The following is a 20058-nucleotide window of genomic DNA, read 5'->3' as shown; positions in this document are numbered from 1 at the left end:
TAAGCACATATTCTTTTTGGCCCCTTTGCTATTATACTTCTAAATTCAAAAACAAAATTTGCCAGAGTTGCAGAATTTAAAAGATTTACTAGGAAAAGAAAAAAGAAGTTGCTAGTATTATGTTCCCCATGTTGTTTGAAAAGACTAGTCTGCCCTGGATGGCTAAATACACATTGGATGATATTGATAATAGCCACCGGGTCCATTGTATTTGTTCCTCTGTCTTGTAGCCTGGCAGTGAACATAAGTGATCACTGGCATTTGTGGTAGCACTTTATAGTTTACCAAGGGCTTTTATAAATCTCATTTGATCCCTGACTCCAGCAGCCTGCAGAACACCGTGATCAAAAGCAACCGCCTTAGAGTCAGACCAGGTCTCTCCTCATTCAACTGCTTCTGAGCCTCCAGCTTGGGGCAATCTCCTTATTGTCTCATCGGTAAAAGGGGAGGGTAATAAACCCATTGATGGAATGTGATAATATAAGGAAAGTGCTTAGGACAAGGACAGGCTTAGCACATAAAACTCTACCTTTATTATTACTGTGTATCATTCTTATTTCAGGGATGGCTCATATAAGGTCATCTAACTATTTTATGAAAAAGACTATACCTTATAATTTTTTTCTTACTATAGCCTTTGAAGCCCATTATAGCTGATCTCCCATCTCCATTCCTCAATGACAGATTTTTGAATAACTTTTCAGATATTCTTTAATAAGCTTCTCTTGGGAGCTGACAAAATTTGAGTCAGATTTGATATCTGAACACCAGTCTTGTATCTAGTTTAGATCTCTCTTTCCCAGCTTGGTCTCAACCCACTCTTAGGAACTTGCACTGAGAAAAAAAAGATCTGTTCCATTTCTTTATTCTCATGTTCTGCCTGATCCCTATCAGCCCTAGGACTTCTGGTTCCTCCAGAGCTGGATTTGGACATAGGAGGGGTGGTCGAAGACCCAGGGAACCTCATGTGCCTGGTGTCTCTGTTGGTGCCTTCTATGTGGTAGAGCCCAAATTCTGACTCCATCTCTTGTAGCGCAGTTTTGTGATTCTTTTGGAGAAGATTTGCAGGGATGACAGTGCGCTACTGTCTCCTGACGTGGGCAGGGCACTGTCCAGGTGACCTGGTTCCATTCCCCCCTCCATCCCACTTTTGGTGCTTCCTCGTACTGGGACTTTTGGAGGAGTCATCTCACCACATTGGCATTGCTCTAGGGTAGAGTCTCCTCAGTGTGTGTTAGTCTTTGCTGGCACAGTTCGGCCCATAGAGAGAGCCTGAGCTCATCCCACAGCTAAATTCTGAACCCACAGTGGTGTCTTGACTCCCCTGCCACGGCCAGCTCCAGCTTCACTTCTCATTTTTTCAGGCCACGGTTATGGACTACGCCCTGTGTTCTCTAAGCCAGAGAACACCCAAGTGTGCAGCTTTCCGGGTGGTTCTTTCTGAGCTCTGTCCTTGACTTGAGCTTGTGGTAGGTAGGAGTGAAGAAGCCCCCATGGGGAAAAGATTTCTCAAATGACTGTCTCCTAAGGAGCTGTCACTCCCCAGCCTCCTTCCCCAGACTCCGTCTCTTGTTTTTGTGAACTGAACGTGGGGATGCACTACAAGTTGAAGAACTGGGTTGGAGTACCTCATAGCAAGGCCTGTCTGCACAAGGCTGTGCACCTCTTCTTGAAGCTGTGCAGTCCCACAGAAGCATAATGCAAAGCACATATGTAATGTAAGATTTTCTATTAACCACATTAAAGGCATAAAATAAAACAGGTAAAATTACTCTTCTTCTTATATTTGATTTAATCCCATATGTCCAAATTATGGTCATATCAACCTGTAACAATGTAAACAATTTTAAGAGATAATTTATAGAAATTCACATTAAGTCTTTGATACCTGTTGTATATTTTGCACTTAACTCAATTCAAGGGCTCATTAGCCTTTCCAGGGGCTCAACACCCACATGTGGCCAGTAGCTACTATATTAGAAAACAGAGCTGTAGATTATGGAGGCAGAAAGGGGCTTGTTCTTTGCTGTCCTTGACCAAACAAAACAGTTAGGTTGTGCTCTGTACAATGCATTCCAACCACTATGTACAGACCCAGAACATAAATGCTGGTTGCATAACCTCAAGTTCAGTATTTTGGTTTTTTTTTTCTCCATGCCATTTTCCTGTTCAAACAAAAATTGTTGTGCTTTGTTTATGGGGAATTCAGTAGTTGAAGGTACATTTTGGGATGAGAAATTTTCTATTCAGGCATCTGTATGAGTTTTGTTTGAGATTCCAGACTGTTCCCAAAGCAAGCACCTTGTCCCCACATTGCAGGATACAGTGGGAGATCTGGTTACTCAGGGATTTGCGCACATCTCATTGAAAAGTGTCACATGCAAAAGAGAACAGTAGTTGTGGACAGCTGAGCACCCCATTCCTGGCCCCCAACCATCACTGACCCAGATTGGAGCTCTGAAAGCCCTCCTTTCCAGTAGCCAGTATTTCTGCAGGGCACATTTTGGCCAAAGGGAAGCATAGCAGGTCTGTAGCATTCATTGTTAGAAATAAGTGATTTAAGAGCAGCAGTACATTCATTAGCCCCACTTATCTGCAGGATGTCCATTCCAAGATCTGCAGTGGGTTCACTGTGTTTTCCTGTATATACACAAGTGCCTATAATAGTTTAGTTCATAAATTAGTCACAGAAAGAGAGTAACAACAATAACTACCAATAAAATGGGCAATTATAACAATGTACTCCAATAAACATTCCTGAAAAATTCTGAATTGTTTATTTCTGGGATTTTCCACTTAATATTTTCTGACTGTGGTTGACCATGGGAAACTGAAACTGCAGATAAGATGAGGGGGCGACAAGCAGAGTCTTTTTAAAGGTAGCCCTTCTAAGCAGGGATCTGGAGGCCTGAGACCCTGGGTTGTGTCATCACTCCTATTAGGCAGCCTGTCTTTGGCTCATGATTTGTATGGAGAACTGTTTAAAAACAATAAAACCCCTATCTCCCAAAGAACTCAAAATTTGGTTTTTAAATTAATACATTCTCACTGTAGAAAAGAACAAGCAAACCTCCTGTCTTCGTCACTTTCTTGTTGTTAAGACAAAATACTCAACACCCACAGTTTAAAGGAGGAGAGGTTTATTGGGGCTCATGATTTTAGTGTTTTTAGCTCCTAGTCAGTTGGCTCTGAGGTAGAAACAACATGGCAAGAGTCACTGGGTAGGTGGTGCATGCCTATAATCCCAGAACTCCAGAGGCTGAGGCAGAAGGATCCCCCCAAGTTCAGGGCCAGCCTGGGCTACATAATGAGTTCAAGGCCAGCAGGAACTGTCTCAAATAATAAAACAAAACAGAAAAACAGAAAAAAAGGCATGACAAGGGAGCACATAACAGAGGAAAGCTGTCACTCCATGATGGCCAGGAAGACCAGAGCATGAGGGAAGGAGCCAGGGAAGGAGATATACGGTATGGCTTGTGTCTAGATGTCCCCCCAAAGCTCAGGCAGTCATGGGAGGGCTTTTCAGAGGTGGCTGGATCTAAGGTGTGTGATGTATGATTAGTAATTCAGTGCGCTTATTGGTTTGGCACAGTTCTGGCTAGGATTAAAGATGTAAGTGCTACACTTGCCCTAGGGTGAGTAGCCTACATACAGTATAAAGGAGAGATGGAGGATCTTCTTGACCCTTGCTTGCTGTGCTACCTTCTGCCCACCATAAACTGTTTCTCCTCTGTGATGCTTGTCTGCCACCCTGCCTTGGAGTCAGCTGACTATGCACTGAAATCTCTACAAACTTTGAGCCAAATAAACCTTTCCTCCCTTAACTTTGGGCATCAGGTGTTTTGCCTCAGTGATGAGAAGAGAAAAGTGACTAAAACATATACCTTTCCAGGCCATCCCCCAACTTACCCATCTCTTCCAACCAGGCCTCACCTCCTAATAGCACACTCAGATAATGGACTCATTAGGGAATGAATCTACTCATGAGCATAAGGTCCCCTTGATCCAATCGCCTTCTAAGAGCCGTGCCTCTGGGCACGTGAGAGTTTAGGGTAAACTAGATCTAAACCATAACGCCTCCCCAGTCATAAGCCAGAGGGACCCTGGCTGACATCTGATGCACTTGTGCATCATCCTCTCGTGGAAGTGCAGGCCTGGGTGCGTGTATATACACCTGCAGCATAGAGGTCATGTAGAACACGTAGGCGTGTGCATTGCTTTTCACTTAATATTCTATCATTAACTTTCCTACATCACTGGCATTCTTCAACAGGATAACTTTAACAGGATAACATTTTATTGAATGTTAACTTCCCTTCTGGGGTTTGAAGTGGCACAGAACATGAGAAACACTAGGAATGGAAAGGGCATGGGAAAAGAGATGTTTTCCTCTTACTGACTGTGTGATCTTGGTCAGTTAAAATCCTTTGTCTCAATTTCCAAAGTGGGAAAAACAGTGTCTGCCTTGTACAGCATTAATCCTGATGTGTCAACTTCACTGGGTTAAGGAAGGCCTAGCAGTTTAGCATACTGGTGTGTCTGTGTGGGTGGTGGGGTCATGGCCTTTGGTAGTACATATGGTCCATATGGTCCTCTTCCTCTTCAGCACTGTTCCCCTGCTCTGTTTCCTTCCCATCCTCAATGAGCTAAGCAGCTTGCTATGCCCTACCTTTCTACCATGATGTGCCTGCCTTGGAGCCTGCTTACCATGGACTGAATCCCCTGAAACCATGAGCTAAAATAAACTTTTCTTCCTTTTTGTGTATCAGATATTGTGTGTCAGTGATGGGAAAGCTGTCTAGTATGGGAAAAAGAACTGACATGTGCATGCATGTTTTCCAATACTTCCTACCCATAGTGAATGGACAACCAATGTGAATTCCTGCTTATCTTCCCTTTCTCTGGGCTTTTCAAATTCTTTACAATCAAGCAGTTCCCAGGCACTTGGAAAAATCTTTCTGGGCTGGCTAGCACCCTCTGAGGTGCCCATGGGTTTTAAAACTCCCAACTTTCTTTGCTTGGAGTGACCCTCTGGGGCCATTTACTCACCAACCACCCCCAGGGTTCTTTGCGCTTCAAGCCCTGTCAGTGACACCTGACCTAGTGAAGGAGAAATGCAAGTTGGTGGAGGAGCAGATTGCCCTGGTCCATATGGGCAGCTGAGCTGTAGTTTCCCTCTGCTACTGCCATTCTACTCTACTGTTGGTTCAGCATTGTGTGGTGGGGAGAAGGAAGCCATTCTTGTGGATTTTTTGCAGGGAGAATGGATTGCTGTCTCTTAGTGCTGGGTTTTCTCTCTGTTCTTCTTTTTGCACACTTGTTTTAGCTGCTGACCTAGCTCTCATCAGGCGAGTACAAATTGTGTAATTTGCCTTCCATTGTTTTGACAATGGATGTGATTTGTATGTGGCAGCCTCAGATAATATCCGTATTTATGGCAGCTCTCTAATCCAGAGGTAGGATTAAGGAGGAGGAAACTTGAAGCCTGTCTTCTGACCCAGAAACCACTTCTTGTTTCTACAGCAACTGTCTGCCCCCACTGTCTCTTCCTGTCTTAGAGGAGGGACAGTGCGGAAAGGTCTGTTGCATTCATAATCTGTGGTGTATTGTATGCGCTCATTAAACCTCATGGCTGTGTGCCATCTGAAATCTGATGGCTGATTTGTATACAATAAGAAATTATGTTGAATTGTTAAGAAATAGTTAATTCTGGCTTTTTATTTTTTTAAAAATGAGATTGAAGGAGAGCAAAATTGGCTTCAAGTCACAATGACATTTGAGTCACTGAAGCGGGTGGAATTGTGAGGATACATTTCTCACCTGTGTTATTCCATGGTGCCAACATTTTAAGTAATTGTTATAGGATGGGATGGTGAGCTTACTTAGCAAATATTTGCTGATCATCTGTGTATGTTGGGAAACACACTGGGGACTAGGAAGATAGAAGAAACAAGACATAAACACAACCCTGAACCTGCTCGAGAGAGAGAAAGACATAAACAATTCTCATAAGGTGTAGTGGCAACATCGACCTAGTTTTATGAGACCCTGAAGCCTGTGTGTGCGGGTCTGCTAAGGTACCACAGTATCCACCCAGAGACATTGACCTTTGAGGGAAATCTTCAAGGGTGATGTGCTTGCTGGACACAGCATGTTGGGAAGCCGTGATGGCAGAGAGTACAGTGTCATCTGGGAGGGAGGGGGAGGACTTTGCTTTGTAGGCAGAAGTGTAGGGGGTTTCAAAAAGAATAGAGAATCAAGATATATCAGGTAAAGGTACAAATTACCAGTGAAGAATGTCATCATACTGTATACCTAAAATGCACCAATAAACTTAATGAATAAAAAAAAAGAATAGGGAGACAGGGGTGGACAGAGCAGTTTTAGGTACCAAAGCCCCACATCAGCCACTGCTTATGGGAACCTAAGAGCTATTTTATTTTCATAGGAAAATAATTCCTTAACTTTAACTACACTGAGATGCTGAACACACTTAAGTACTTTGCTGTTTCCATTTTCCTTAATGTACTCACTAAGCCCAGGGTTCAAACAGCCTCAGTGGCACTGGCACCTCTGCTATTAGCTGCTGTAGCCTCCAGCTGTTTTGGTCCTTGGAGGAGAAGCAGCAATAGCACCCCAGGGTGGATACATCTCCATATTCATCAATGACAAATAACACCTTTCACTTAGCCTCTTCAGGTACCTGCAAGACAGAAGAACAGATTCCAGAAGCCTGCTCCCTCTGGGTACTAACTGTTTAAATAAAGGTGCACCCAGAATGTTACCTGGTTCCTTAGAGTCTCATATATGGCAAACACAAAGGATGCAGTGTGTGAAAAAAGAGTATTGCTATAATTGAGGTGACTTCCATATCTATTTACATTTCTATAGCTCTAACCTGATTTACCCATATTAATTTAATCCTCTCAATAACCCTTTGGGTGTTGTCCTAACCTTCATTTGCAGATGCTGAAACTAAGATACATAAAGATGGACTAATTTGCTCAAGTTCCCTCGGCCAAGGGGTGGAATTTGAACAGGGGCATCCCGATTCCTGAAATCCATTCTTTCATCCCCAGCCATGAGGTTTCTGTTCTACTCTCCAGTATCAAAACCCACTTCCTTCAAAGACAATGGCTGCAGCGATTGGGCCCTGGGACGCTGCCTGTCCTGAGTGTCCCTTTGTCCTGATTGGATCCCACCCATGGCTAGCAAGTTCCACACGCTCTCTCCACTCTTGAGTCCCAGACTGACTGACCCTTGGGGCGAAAACCCCGGAGCTCTGTGCTCACCGCTCTGCTGTGCCCTCCATCCTTGATCTATGTCTGAATGATTGTCGGGTTCCCAGGGAAGCTGACACTCCCCCACCCTTGCAGCCAGGGCTGTGAGCTTGTGGCTTGCAGAAGGGAGAACTTGTGGCAATGAGGCTCACTCAAATTGCCTGGGAAGCCAGTAGAGGATGTGGTCGGAGTGGCTCCCATCTGGCAGAACAGCACCCTGAGCTCTGATTGTTGCCTTCTCCAGTCTTTACTCTCCGAGCAAGTTCTAATGCTTGCTTCCCCTCACCATTTCTGTTTTTTAAAGAGAGAAAAAAAATTCCAATCATCATCACTTTTCTGTGCAAGGTCTTTAAAGAGCAAATAGAAAGCATTCAGAGCCCAATATATATTTTCCTTCTCTGAGTGGTGTTTATTTAAATGCAGATACCGTGGTTTCCCATGTAGAGTTGCAAGCAATACCTTTCAATTTAAATGTTAATAAGAGTGTAAACTTCAAAATCAAAATTTTTCCATGAGGGAGAACTGCTTTTTCTAGCTCCATTTAATGGCTCTTCTTGCCTTTCCTCCTCCACCCTGCCTCATTATCACCCTCCCTCTGCCCACTCCTTTCTGCCACACTGAACTAAATTCAAAAGAATTTAGAATGCACCTTTCTCATCTCAAAAATTAGAATGTTAAATGTTAGGGTCATGAGATGCAGAATATGGACTCAAAATCACCACAAATCACGAGACAATTTTTCGTCTGTCTTTGACTGCAGTCAAACTTACATTCAAGGTTCTTTCCAATGGGATTATTCTTGGGGCAGCTCAGTCTGCTATTTTTCCAAGGTCTCAGGGGGGTTAGAGTTTCCTTCCTTTTCCTCCTCTTTCTCTTCCTTTCCTTTCCCTTCTTTTTTTCTTTCATTCTCCTTTCCTCTCCACCTCCCTTCCTCCCTCCCCACCCCTGCCTTTCCTTCCTTTTAACTGAAAAGGAAGACAAAGATAGGGGAAAGAATACACGCTGTACAAGTCCCTGAGTACAAAACACTTCTGTGGGCACAGGGCCTGGAAAAATTCAAGAGTTTCTCACTCCTAAAGAGAGAGACCCATAGGTCCAGGCAGGTGGGTGGCAATGGTACATTAGCACGAGGCCCCCACGATAGAGTGGCAGTTGACACTACAGTGAAGAAAAGTCAATAGAAATTTAAAACAATGGAAATAATATACTGTAATGCCTCTGAAGTCACATTCAGACACACTGTGATCTCCCTCAGGGCTGCATGGAACAGTTTTCTGTACGAATGTGGTACCTGGCCTTGTCTTCCCCTTCTTTCTCCTTTACAACATTAATGTATGCTGGTCTACTGTGTGGGTTTTGTAAGACTCCTTAAGTCTTTTCTGGAGCACAGATAGGACCACTCATACATAAATTAGAATGGAGTTTATAGTTAAAAAAACTATAGATTTTGATTCTTATATTCTTTTTTATTTTAAGGTATTGTTTTTGCTCCCCAGCTAGTCTTTTTAAAATAATACTTTGTTTTTACTTCATAGAGGCAGTATCATTCTGGTCTTATTTCTCTAGGGATGTTAACCATTCTGAATTATGTTTGTCTTCTTGCACAGTTTGTTTCCCCAAGCTGTCTCCCCACCGCGCCCCCAGGTGATGGGCTTTTCTCAGATGTGTGGAGATAATTGCTTATCTGCTCCTGTGGAAAAGTGAAGTGCTAAAGAGCTAGCTGTGAATACTGAGTCAGTGAGGGGATCCCACATCAACTTAGGGCTTCACTGTAGAGTGGCCAAGGGGCTGTTCATGGGGCAAGAAAGTCCCCTCTCTGTATCTAGGCTGGAGGCAGAGGCCTGGCATCTAACTTGTGGGAGCCGAGTAGAAGACGGTTGGTGTCTCCATGGCAAGGCTGAACAGCCAAGGCACACAGTCACCCTATCAGTGTATGGCAGTGAGCTTCAGGGCACCTTACCCTGCAGTGTGCTGGCCAACCCTCAGCCCCTCAACCCCCTTCCTGAGTTCTCCGTCTCAAAGCCCATGGATGGGGAGCAAGGAGTGTCCCTCAGTGGTGTGGAGTGAGCAGAGAATCTAGGAATCTAGTTCCCTCTCTGACAACTTGCCCCAAAGCCTTGTTTGATCTCTCCTCCTTCTACTTAACTCCCTGATCTAAGGGTACCTGTGTGCCAGTCTGTGTGTTGATGTCGGCATCCCTGATACTGCTTCTGGTTGACTCTTCCACTGTCAGTGACACTGTCCATCAGTTCCACAGCTCCCAGTCTTTCTGCTCTGGTCGTCAGCTTCTTTCCTATTTTCTCCATCCTTGAGTATTTCTGTCTTTCAAAAAATAACCAAAATTAAACTGTAGTTCTGGCTTGGTTTGGGAGGAAGAAATACTGGATACATTGGTTCAATCTGGCATTAGAACCTGATCTTTAATTCCATTATTTATTTTCTCACATAATAATGCAATTGTTAACTATTCTAGTTCACTGGCTTTGAGACTGTCGGTGTTATTTACCATCTTTGGATCTTGCTTACTTTATCTGTAAAATAGGGGCGTTCCTGAGCTACCCTGTAAATCCAAGGACATAGTAACCAGTGTTTCACACACAGCTCTGGCAATGTTGGACTCACAGGGAGATGTGAGCATCCTCTCCTAGGTCAGTGGCAACTCACAGGCAGGACCCTGGTTTTTTATCCCTATTTCCAGGCCAGCAACCCAGCACAGCCCTCTGTTTCTCTTCGCCAAGCCCTGTGGGAGATAGGGAAGAGGTGCTAATCTCAACTGTCCTCCCTGAGCTGGAACCCGGGTGACAAGTGTCTGCCTAGAACACTTAGAAGAGGAAATGTTCTATTTCTGTGCTTTTCTACGCATGCACGCGCATATGTGTGTGTGTGGTTTTCTCAAGTAAAACACTTTGCATGCATCTTCCAGCCAGACCTTCCCTTCTTTTTTGCTTTGCATTTCCCCTTGGCTTTCTTGTCCAGCTCACTTTTCCATCCATCTGAGGCCAAAGTGAACTCACGCAAAGTGACCCATTGTCCACTTAACCCCACAGGCATCACCTTGCTCCTGTGCTTCCGAGGGGTGGGGGTGGGGGACAGATCCTTAGTGCCTGGGACCAAGTTCAAGTCTGACCTGTAGCAGAGGAGCTTGGGGGGGATTGTGTGTCTCAACTGTTGCCAGGGGTGACAGAACCCCCTTGCCCCCACTGGAAGCCCTCCTGCACCAAAAAGGGAATGGCCCAGAAATTATATGCCAACTCTACCTCCTACAGCAGAGCATATGAACCTCCCAAAGGGAAAATATCTTATGCTGGAAGTCACTGCTTCTCTTTCCCTTCTAGCTCCTCCTTGCCCTTCAAGACAGAAGGGAGAAAAGTATTGATCACAAAGAGTGTCCCATTTCCAGAAATCAATGGGCTCACATGTCCTGTGGGACCTGTCCCCTTAAGGCAGTTTAGGCCCCATTCACTCAAGTCCCTTGTGGTGAAGAAAGAAGGGACTGAGAGCAGGGCTGATGGCAGTAAGCATATTGGGGGAGAAGAGAGGGACATGCTAGCCATGGGTGGTTCTGTAACACTGGGACTGGCTGGTGGAGAGGAATGGTCCCTCCTCCTTTCCCTTACTGCAGGCTGGCTGGGGTATTAGTATTGTGATTAGATAATGCTTTTGACCAAGCTTCATCTGACTTATTTGGTGACACAAGCAATCAGCACAGAGCTGAGTGGTAACTGAGCAGTGCTGGCTGTTCGAAGAAGGAATTGCAGTGAGTGTTACTACTACCGGGCCCCAGGCAGGTGTGCTGAGGCAGCTGGGGCAGGGCAGAGACCTGCTGGGCAGTTCTCTAGGCACCCCCACCCACCCCAGGATTGCTGCCTCTGTGACTCTGGCTCTGTCTCACCAGAGGGGAGGGGCAGCCACTGTCCTTCCCTCTGTTCTCTGCCCCTCCCCACCCCCAGCCAGCTTCTTCCCTGGACTGACGTCTGATCGTCCAACTCTGCACAAGGAAACCAGAACTCTGCACCAGAGGGACTCCAGCCACACTTTATAGGAGTCCTCTACTTGGCTCCACGTGGTCCCCAGTAGGGGTGGCTGCAGTGAGAGAGGAACAGAGGGGCTGGCCTGATTGTTCTGGAAGCACATAGACTCCCGGGCATTCCGCGCAGAAACCTCAGGCATTTCTTCCTCTACAGTGAGATGAGATTGTCCAGCTCCCTGTGTGCTCCTATGGGGTGGTGACACCCTCCTTTATACCTCACTCTTCACCCCCTGCTTGGAAAGGAGATGGCCCTGGGGACCTCCAGACTGCTCAGCCATGCCCTTCCTGAACCCTGCGGGAGCCAGACCTTGGGGAAAGGACCAGGCAGATGGCTTGCTCCATTTGAAGCTCTGCTAATGGGCTGAGGCTGTTGCATGGGCTCAGGTACAGGTGGCTGAGAGAGAGCTGCAGGTGGCACTGGGGCAAGCGGAGGGAGTGGCCAGTTGATGGGGGCGGGGTCTTCCAGCAGGAAAGCTGGTTCTAGGGAAGGGGAGTGGGAGGAAAGGAAAGGAAAGCTTGCAGGGAGACCACCCAGGCTGGGGCGACCTGTGTGAGCAGCTCTGGCAGCCTCCTCCAGACACAGGACTGCAGGGGCCAGGGAGGAAGTGGGCTGAGCAAGATGCTGAGTGGCCAGCGGAGCCCAAGCAGCAGCTCTGCCCTGTCTCTTCTGCTAAAAATACTGCCCTTTCAGGCAGTCCCCTTCCTCCTCAAGCCACCCCAGGCTTTGTCTGATGGGTCCTGAGCAGGGATGCGCAGGAAGCACCAGCCCAACACTTCCTTCACAACTGAGAGCCCACCAGACCCCGGGAGGAAGGAGGCAGGTGTGGGCAGGTGTAGCCCGACTGGTGAGACCCTGCTCCGCTCGCACAGCCGGTTTCCCTGGTTCTCCCCGCTCTGAGAGTCTGGCTCCTGCTGGGGTTGGCCAGACCAGTCTGAGTTTCTATTCAACTGCTTACTAGTTGTGTGCCTTTTAGCACGTTGTTCCATTTTGCAGGGAGGGATAAAGACAGCACCAGCCCCTCAAGAATGACATAGACCCATGGGGAGGACAGACTTGCCTGGCACATGTGAGGTGCACAAGCAATGACAAATGCATGGTGCTGAGCTCTCCCTATGCTGAACAACCCTGCTGTCCTGGCATTCTGTGCACAGGACAGAGCGGCCATGGGGTCTCTCTCTGCACAGGGCTCTAGCTGGCAGGAGCCTTCCTGCCCCTTCAGTGCCCTGCCCTCCTCTCCATCCCAGCCCAGGGATAGTGTGCATGGACCCCGAGTCCCAGCCTCCAATGCTCACCACTGCTACCTGCTTCCCCCACAGACCTGCGCAGAATGACGGCCGGCTTCATGGGCATGGCAGTGGCCATCATCCTCTTTGGCTGGATCATCGGCGTGCTGGGCTGCTGCTGGGACAGAGGCCTTATGCAGTACGTGGCGGGCCTTCTCTTCCTCATGGGAGGTAAGGACACAGGCTCAGGGATGGGATGGGGTGGAAAGGTCCTGGCTCCTGGAGTTCTGGGCATGGCAGAAGGGATGCAAGAGAAAAAGATGTGGTCCTCACTTTCTAGGATCTGACTGCCTGGCATGGAAGAGAAACTCTAGGGTTAGGAGACTTGTGTTATGGCATCTGCAGATCTCAGACCTGGAGGACAAGGAACCCAGGAGGCACTGAGATATTTATATACCTAGGCCCTGGGCCTTTGTGTAGGGCAAGGAGGGAGGTGCTTCCTGAGAAGCTAGTGTCCTCTCCAAAGGCCTATGGTTTCCCTCAATTTATGCCTCTCCAAACTTCCTCCTCAATGAAAATAAGAATGATGGGATGGGCCAACCCCTGTCTTGTCTGTCCCACTTCCTCTATCATCATGGTGGTCATGGTACCAACCTGGCAGCCTTAAAAGGGATTGTACATAAGGAAAACTGTGTAGCTAAGTACAATAGGTTCCTGCCATTGGAAGGGAAAGTCCCACCATCTACTGTGTCTCTCCTTTCCCATCAGAGCTAGACCAAACTTCATAGTCTCCTGGTTGGAGTCACAGCCCAGAGCTGCAGGTTTGGATGCTCAGGGAGAGGTGGATGGATGAGTTATGTGGACCTTGTTATGTGGGGAATGGAGCTTGGGCAGAGGGAGTTAGGAATACTTATAGAAAGAAGGGAAATGAGTACTAGACATGGGGACAAATGTCAGTTGGACTTCTAGCCCCTGAGCAAATGCCCAACCTAGGTCCCTTTTGTGAACAGCCAGGCTCTGTGTTCCTGAGCAGAGGTAGGAGGTGGAGGCCTGGGCCATGCTGGCTCCTTGTATGGATCTGGCTGGAGGAAAAGGAGACTTGGCCCTTTCAGTGCACAGAGAGATCCCTGGAACCAGAGCAGCTGATTGTGGGAGGGGATCTTTGTAGGATTGACTTGGGGCCTGCTGGTTCACTGTTTCCTTAAAGGATATTCATTCAGTACCCAGACAAGCAAGGGCTTTCCAATCAGTATCGAGATGTCCCATGTCAGAGCTGCCTCTGCTGGGTCCATGCCTGCAGATATGGCAGAGGCTGGGGTTTAGAGGGGATATATGGATCTTCACAGCAATCCCCACACTCTTCTGGTCTCCTACAGTGAGGCTGTGTGAATCAGCCACAGTCACCTTCTCTGTTCGACTGTCCCTTTGGTGAAATACCAATCCAGCTAGCCCACCAATTCCACTCTGTGTTGTATCAGTGAAATTCTCCTTATATCCCCCTCTGCAAGTCAACCTTTAGTTGGACCCCTAAATGTACAAAAGGGGTGTGGCTGTGTTTGGAGTAAGGCTCCTTTAAGTCACCTTTGGAGCCATAAAGAAAGCTCCAGCAGATGGGCTTTCCTATGGCTCTGGAGAGATCTCCCAGGAGTTGGAGAAAAGCTAAGCAAATAGGCCTGGGCTGAGCAGGAATCTGGGAGCCCTGGGGGCTGATTCGTTTTCATCTCCCTCTCTTTCCTGGCATTTGCAGTTTCTGGGCACCTGCTCCACTCTGTGCCTTCTCTTCAGGCAGGCACAGGGCCCAGGTCTTGCCCAGGCGCTAAGCCCAGGACAATTCAATTCTCTGAGAGCTTCCTTCCTTCCATACTGCTTCAGCCAGCTTGCAGATGTGGGGCCAGAACAGCGCTGGCTGGCTTATCTTCCCCCTGCCCCACACATCAGATAAAAAATAGTCCAGAGCTGAGTGACAGTGGCTGGGCCAACAGCTGTGACTACTGTGAGGTCACCGGGTCATCTCTCACTCACCTGAGACCTTGGGTTAGGTAAGAGCCACTGCTGAGCTACCACCCTGAAGCCGGGGCTCTGAGCCATCTTAGCCAGAATCCCGGGGCTCAATGAGGAATCTGCAGCCTCCACACAGGCTAAAAGAGCAGAACCTTGTTTTTTGCTTGCCCGGGTAGTGGGTCTTACCTGCTGCGCGGGAGAGCCACCTGGAGGGCTTTATAGAAAATTGATGCTGCTCCCCATCTCCCCACCCCATCTCTGACCAGCCAAGCTAGGTCTCTAGGGTGATCCTCAAATGTAAACAGACCCAAGAACCAGTGAGAGAGTAGAACTTTAGAGTTTTTTCCAGTTCCAATGTGATATGGAACTAGTGTCTCACTGATTGGTCAGGGTCTCTCCTGATTTTTTTAACCTGACCTTTTATGACTATTTCTCTAAACCTTATACACAAAGAGGTAGAGTAGTGCTCATGGACCTTGGCATTGCTGGGAAGGCCCACCCAAGCCCTGATTACCAGGGCACCCAAAGAAATTTGCTCTTCTTGGACACGCACTACATTTTTTAAAAAATGGCAAAGCCATACTTTGTGACAGAGTGCTATTGTGACTCAGGCTTTGGGGAAGCTGCTGTTTAGGAACTATGTTATCTGTGTGAATGTCCAGGCTGGAGGGAATCCGTGTTCACAGGTCTTGCAGCCTTCTCCTCCAACCGGGAGCTTTGATAGCCTTGTCCCTCGGTTAAGTGATATCTTCTTGAAAGAGCCTGGGAAAGAGGTGGCATCCATACACTCGTGGGTACCATTAGGCCAGGCGTGAGCAAAGGTATTTGCTGTTGTGCCTTGAGTGGTGGTTTAGATTTTTTTTTTTTTTTTTTTTGCAAGATGAAGCTCCAGGGGATTGGAGTCTCACACCTGAGACCATTCTCACTGGGCTGTTCAGCCTCTGATGTCCCGAAGCCAGCTGCCAGTTGCTGACCCAGGAACTTGATTTCATTAGGAACTGGGGAGGGAACAGACTCAGGAGCAAGCTGTGCATTCCCCAGCCCTGCTTAGCTGTGGGAGCTAAACTGAGAGGTCGGGCACCACAGAAGTGAGTCATTGACCTGAGGAAGCCTGTGTGTTAAGGAGACATTTCAACACCCACTCTTCCCATAACCGGGCCTGTCCCTGCCCCCTAGGGGTTCATCTACACTTGACCTATTGAAGAACTTGGAGAATCAGCCACCTGTGATAGCCACCTCCCAGACACAAGGAAACAATCAGTCACTCATACTGCAGACATTTTCTGCAAGGTGAGACCCTCCCCCCCCCGAAAATGCCCCACAGCCTCAGACTTCTCCCAGGTTGGGGTCTCAGGTGTCTGTAAGCATAGATAGGTGCCCAAGGAGTTAGATCGGGCTGCAAGTGGGACAAGCAGGAGAGACCAATAGCAGCAGTGTCAAGAGCTTGACAGGCCTGGGCCAGTTAGAAAAAAGAATGAAAAAAGTCCACTTGGAGTCAGGAGTCCAAAGATGGAATTGCAGGTTACTTTAGGTAAAACTGCCAAGGCCAGAATAAACATGGAAGAATTCTATTCACAGCCTTTTCTCTGTTCCCATATGAATAATGAGGGCCAGCATGGGCACTTCTGTGCTCCAGATTTAACTACTTGTGGGTTAAAGAGAGGACATCTTACACCCTGTGAAATAAATAATTAATGGTTTAATTAGTGTTCAACTCAGAGGAAGCGATTCATGAAGCAGGATGGTTTTGTTGGCCAGGAGGCTGGGGGAGGTTGTGGGGATCCAGTTTCCCTTTCTGCAGAGCCTCCAGGGAAGATCTAGCTCAGACTGGCAGAGCACCATTTGGGTGCCAGCAGCTGTCCTGATGAATCATCAGTGATTCTCAGAAGTTCGGGAACAGGGTGACACAGGGAAAGACTGCATGCTGAGGGAGTGTGTGAGTGCCACGGTCCCTTGTGACCCCTTCCCTGGGTGCACTTCAGGGTCACAGACAGGTCTGCAGATAATCGGTACACCTCCAGGCCCTGCCACCCCATCAAGAACCCTGCAAACTTCCAACACTCAACACTTACTACAGGTCTTCTGTCCTTTCTCCCTGAGCCAGATCTAAGACTCCACCATCTTTTATCTGGGCTGATGCTGAAGCTTCCTGTCTGACTGCCCTGACCCCACTCTGGCCACCCTGTATCAGCCCTGCACAGAGCACTTAGTATAATGTTTTCGAGCCATAAATTAGATGTCACTTGTTGCTGTCAGTGGTCTAGCAGCCTGCAGTTGAACTGAAAATAAAATCCAAATTCCTTATGCTTTTTTAGAGGCCCTTTATAACCTGGCTGATCTGGCTACTCTCACCTCTTTTTCTCTTCTTTCCCCTGCAACTGCTTTGGTTGCTAGTTATTTCACAGAGTGTGAGCTGCCCTCTTTAATCCAGAAATAGTTAAATCTGGAACAAAGACTTGCTCATGCCAGCTGTCATCCTTCTGCCACTCTACCCTGGACACACAACGTTTTACTGAAAGGCCGTGGGCCTGGCTGATCCTTTGACCCATAGAGCTTTCCCCGGAATATGTTTTAGATTCAGATTCCCATTCACCAATCCCTCTCTGAGAAGTATCTTCAACTACCCACTTTAATGAAGACACCCGGGCACTTTCTACACTTTCGCTTAGTTTTCTTGAGCACATTCACTCTCTCCTGAAATGTTTATGTTTGGCTTTGTTTTGGCTTGGTTTTTTTTTTTTTTTTTTTTTTTTTTTTTTTTTTTTTTTTTTTTTTTTTTTTTTTTTTTTTTTTTTTTTTTTTTTTTTAGCAGTTTAAAGCAGCAAACGTTTATTATCTCATAAATCCCATGGATCAGAATTCCACGTTGGTGGCAGGATTAATTTCTTCATAGAGCCCATGGAAGCTACTGTTGAAGACCAGCAAGAGACAGGGAGGGCCTGACTTCTGTCTCTGGCCTCTAGACACTTTTTTTAAAAAAATTATTTTTAAACCCTTACTTTTTAGAACAGTTTAAGATTTAAAGAAAAAACGAGCGTATGCTTAACACATTAGCCTCTGTCCCTGCAGAGTTTCTCCTTTTATTAACATGTTACCCAAATAGGGTATATTTGTCACAATTAATAGGTGAGCACTGATACATTGTTATTAACTAACATGCGTAGTTTATTTTTACTTGATGCCTTTTTTTGTCCTAGGATGCCATCCAGAGACCACACTGTTTAATTCCCCTGTCTTCTAGGAGCCTCTTAGCTGCAACGGTTTCTCAGATTTTCCTTGTTTTTGTTGTCCTTGGAAGATTGAAAGAGTGCTGGTCAGGCATATTGGAGAATGCTCCCTGTTGGTTCATGTGTGATGCTTTACCTCATGATTAGACTGGTTTATGAGTTGGGAGCAGGAGATCACAGAGGTAAAGGGCCATTCTTATCACCTCAGCTCAACATGATTTATGACTGTGGACGTTGCCCTGATCACCTAGCGCAAATAGTGTTTGTCATATTTCTCCACTGTAAAATTATCACCCTGTCCATTGCCATCCTGTATTCATTGGAAGAAAGTCATTGTGTGAGGCCCTTGCCTGAGGAACATGGAAGTTAAGATGCAGTACTGGGATGGAGACCCTCTTTGGGGTGAAGTAGATGCATATATTATTTGAGATTCTTCTATATGGAAGAATTTTATCTTCTCCAATTATTAATCCATGCAGTCATTTGTTTAGATCAGTGTGGACTCATGGGTGTTGATTTTGTACTGTGCTATAATCCCAATCTTACTTTGTTTTGTTGCTCTAGCTGCTCTAGCTTTGGCCATTGGGATCTCTGTCTGCTGGCCTTGAGCCCCTCTGATGCACCCCCATCCACAGGGGACTCTGTTTTTCCTTGTCGCTTTGTTCTTTTGCTTCTACGAGCACTTAGGTTTTGACACTGTGAGGTGCTCTGGTTTCACTGTGTGTATTTCCCAAAGCTCCAGCTCTAGATTCAGCCCCTCCTCTGAGGAGTCCTGTTTCTGTTTGTTGAGGCAGAGTATTAGAAGCCAACATCTGTAGTGTTCCAGCTCTTTTCTCTGGGGCTGCACAAAGACGTGAGAGCTCCGTGAGCTTTGGCGCCTTGTCAGCCTCAGCTCAGGGCACCTCCCCCTGAGTGTCTCCTGCTAGGAACTCCTGTGCACTCCTGATAAATATTTGCTGAGCAAATGTGTTGGAAAAGTAAATTATGTGCATGCAACAAAGCGTTTTTGCCTTTGTCTCGATGGAGCAGCAATTCTTCAAAAAATCACCCTTTCTTATCTGTTGTTCCTATTCTAATCATCTCCCCCCCTGTGGGCTTCCTTATTCCCTTTTTATCTTTATTTGAACAGTCTTAGGTTCTGTCGGCTTCTGTTATAAGCTATCTCAAATTCCTTTTGGAAGGAAAGTGCGAATTATATGTGAATTCATGAAGAGCATCTGTCTTTGACCTGGATTCTAGAATATTCGAAATGGAAGGGACTTTAGATACTGTCTGGCTAGATCTCCCTGTGTTCGACACAAGAGGCATTATGTCAAGTTGTCTTAGGTCCCCAGCTGCTACTGGCAGGACTAGTCCCTCTTTCCTTTTCCTCCCTTCTCAGAGTACAAAGGGGGCAAATGGAGGAGATGGTGGCCAGACCAGAGGGCATGGGTGGTAATGGGAAAAGGAAATCATTAAATTTCTCTTCCTACCACCTGTGATCAGTGTGACCTTTTGTGCCCTCCCTGTCAGTCATAGAGAATGAAGAGAATGCCCCAAGAAGCTCAGGCTATTAGACTTGAGTGATTGCTTTGACTTGTAAACCAGTGACACCAAATGTTTGGCATCTACAGCTGCTTTTTCTGCTTGTCACAAAGCAGATCAGCTGTGCAATGAGCCTCTAGGCCATGAGCATAACACCCCTTTTCTGGGAGACAATGACCTTGATAAAAATGCCCATCAAGTCTGAGAACCTATAAACCTAAAAGGGAAGGTCCAAGGTAGCTATCTCTTGCCTTGAGACCTGTTTCATTTAGACAGTAATTTTAGGGAACCTTGTAAAGTCAAACCACATGCACATTCCCCATCAGCCTTCTCTTCTCAGATTCTCTCAACTACCCTTGTTAGCTCTGGCTCTATAGAGGTACCTCGGTTCATGAATTTAATTCTTTCCATGATTCTGGTCCCAAACTGAATTGGACGGGAACCAAATCAAATTTAATGGTTAGGTTTAATGTTGATCTTATGGGAAAATTCGATTCAGTTCTTGTCCAATTCACTTTGGGACCAGAATCATGGGGAAAAAGTTCATAAACTGAGGTAGAACTATACTTAGAAATATGAATAAGACTGAGTGTCTATCCTGTCAAGGAAGTAAGCCTTAAACTTCAACTTCCATGTTGTGACTGATGACTCATGGGTCAGAGAAGAGAGACAAGGGCAGAAGATCATATTGGATATTCTATAGAGGGAGAATAAATTGACTAAGCCAATGACTTACCAAAATGCAAAGCTTATAATAAATGGTAGCTGTTAC

General features: G+C 46.5%; 1 protein-coding gene across 1 annotated transcript in view; it reads left to right on the top strand.

Moving 5' to 3' along the window:
• The window catches only part of Tmem178b (transmembrane protein 178B), a gene marked incomplete at its 3' end in the record, with an annotated part of 355417 nt that overhangs the window by 310353 nt on the left and 25006 nt on the right, over positions 1 to 20058 (top strand). Inside the window, exon 3 of the mRNA XM_033764496.1 lies at positions 12628 to 12765. Coding sequence (XP_033620387.1) covers positions 12628 to 12765 — 138 coding nt within the window. The remainder of the gene's footprint in view (positions 1 to 12627; positions 12766 to 20058) is intronic.

Source organism: Fukomys damarensis, unplaced genomic scaffold (assembly GCF_012274545.1).
Source record: "Fukomys damarensis isolate Sample0158 unplaced genomic scaffold, DMR_v1.0_HiC HiC_scaffold_16, whole genome shotgun sequence".
NCBI classification, from domain to species: domain Eukaryota; kingdom Metazoa; phylum Chordata; class Mammalia; order Rodentia; family Bathyergidae; genus Fukomys; species Fukomys damarensis.
This window is presented reverse-complemented; position numbering and strand designations above follow the sequence as displayed.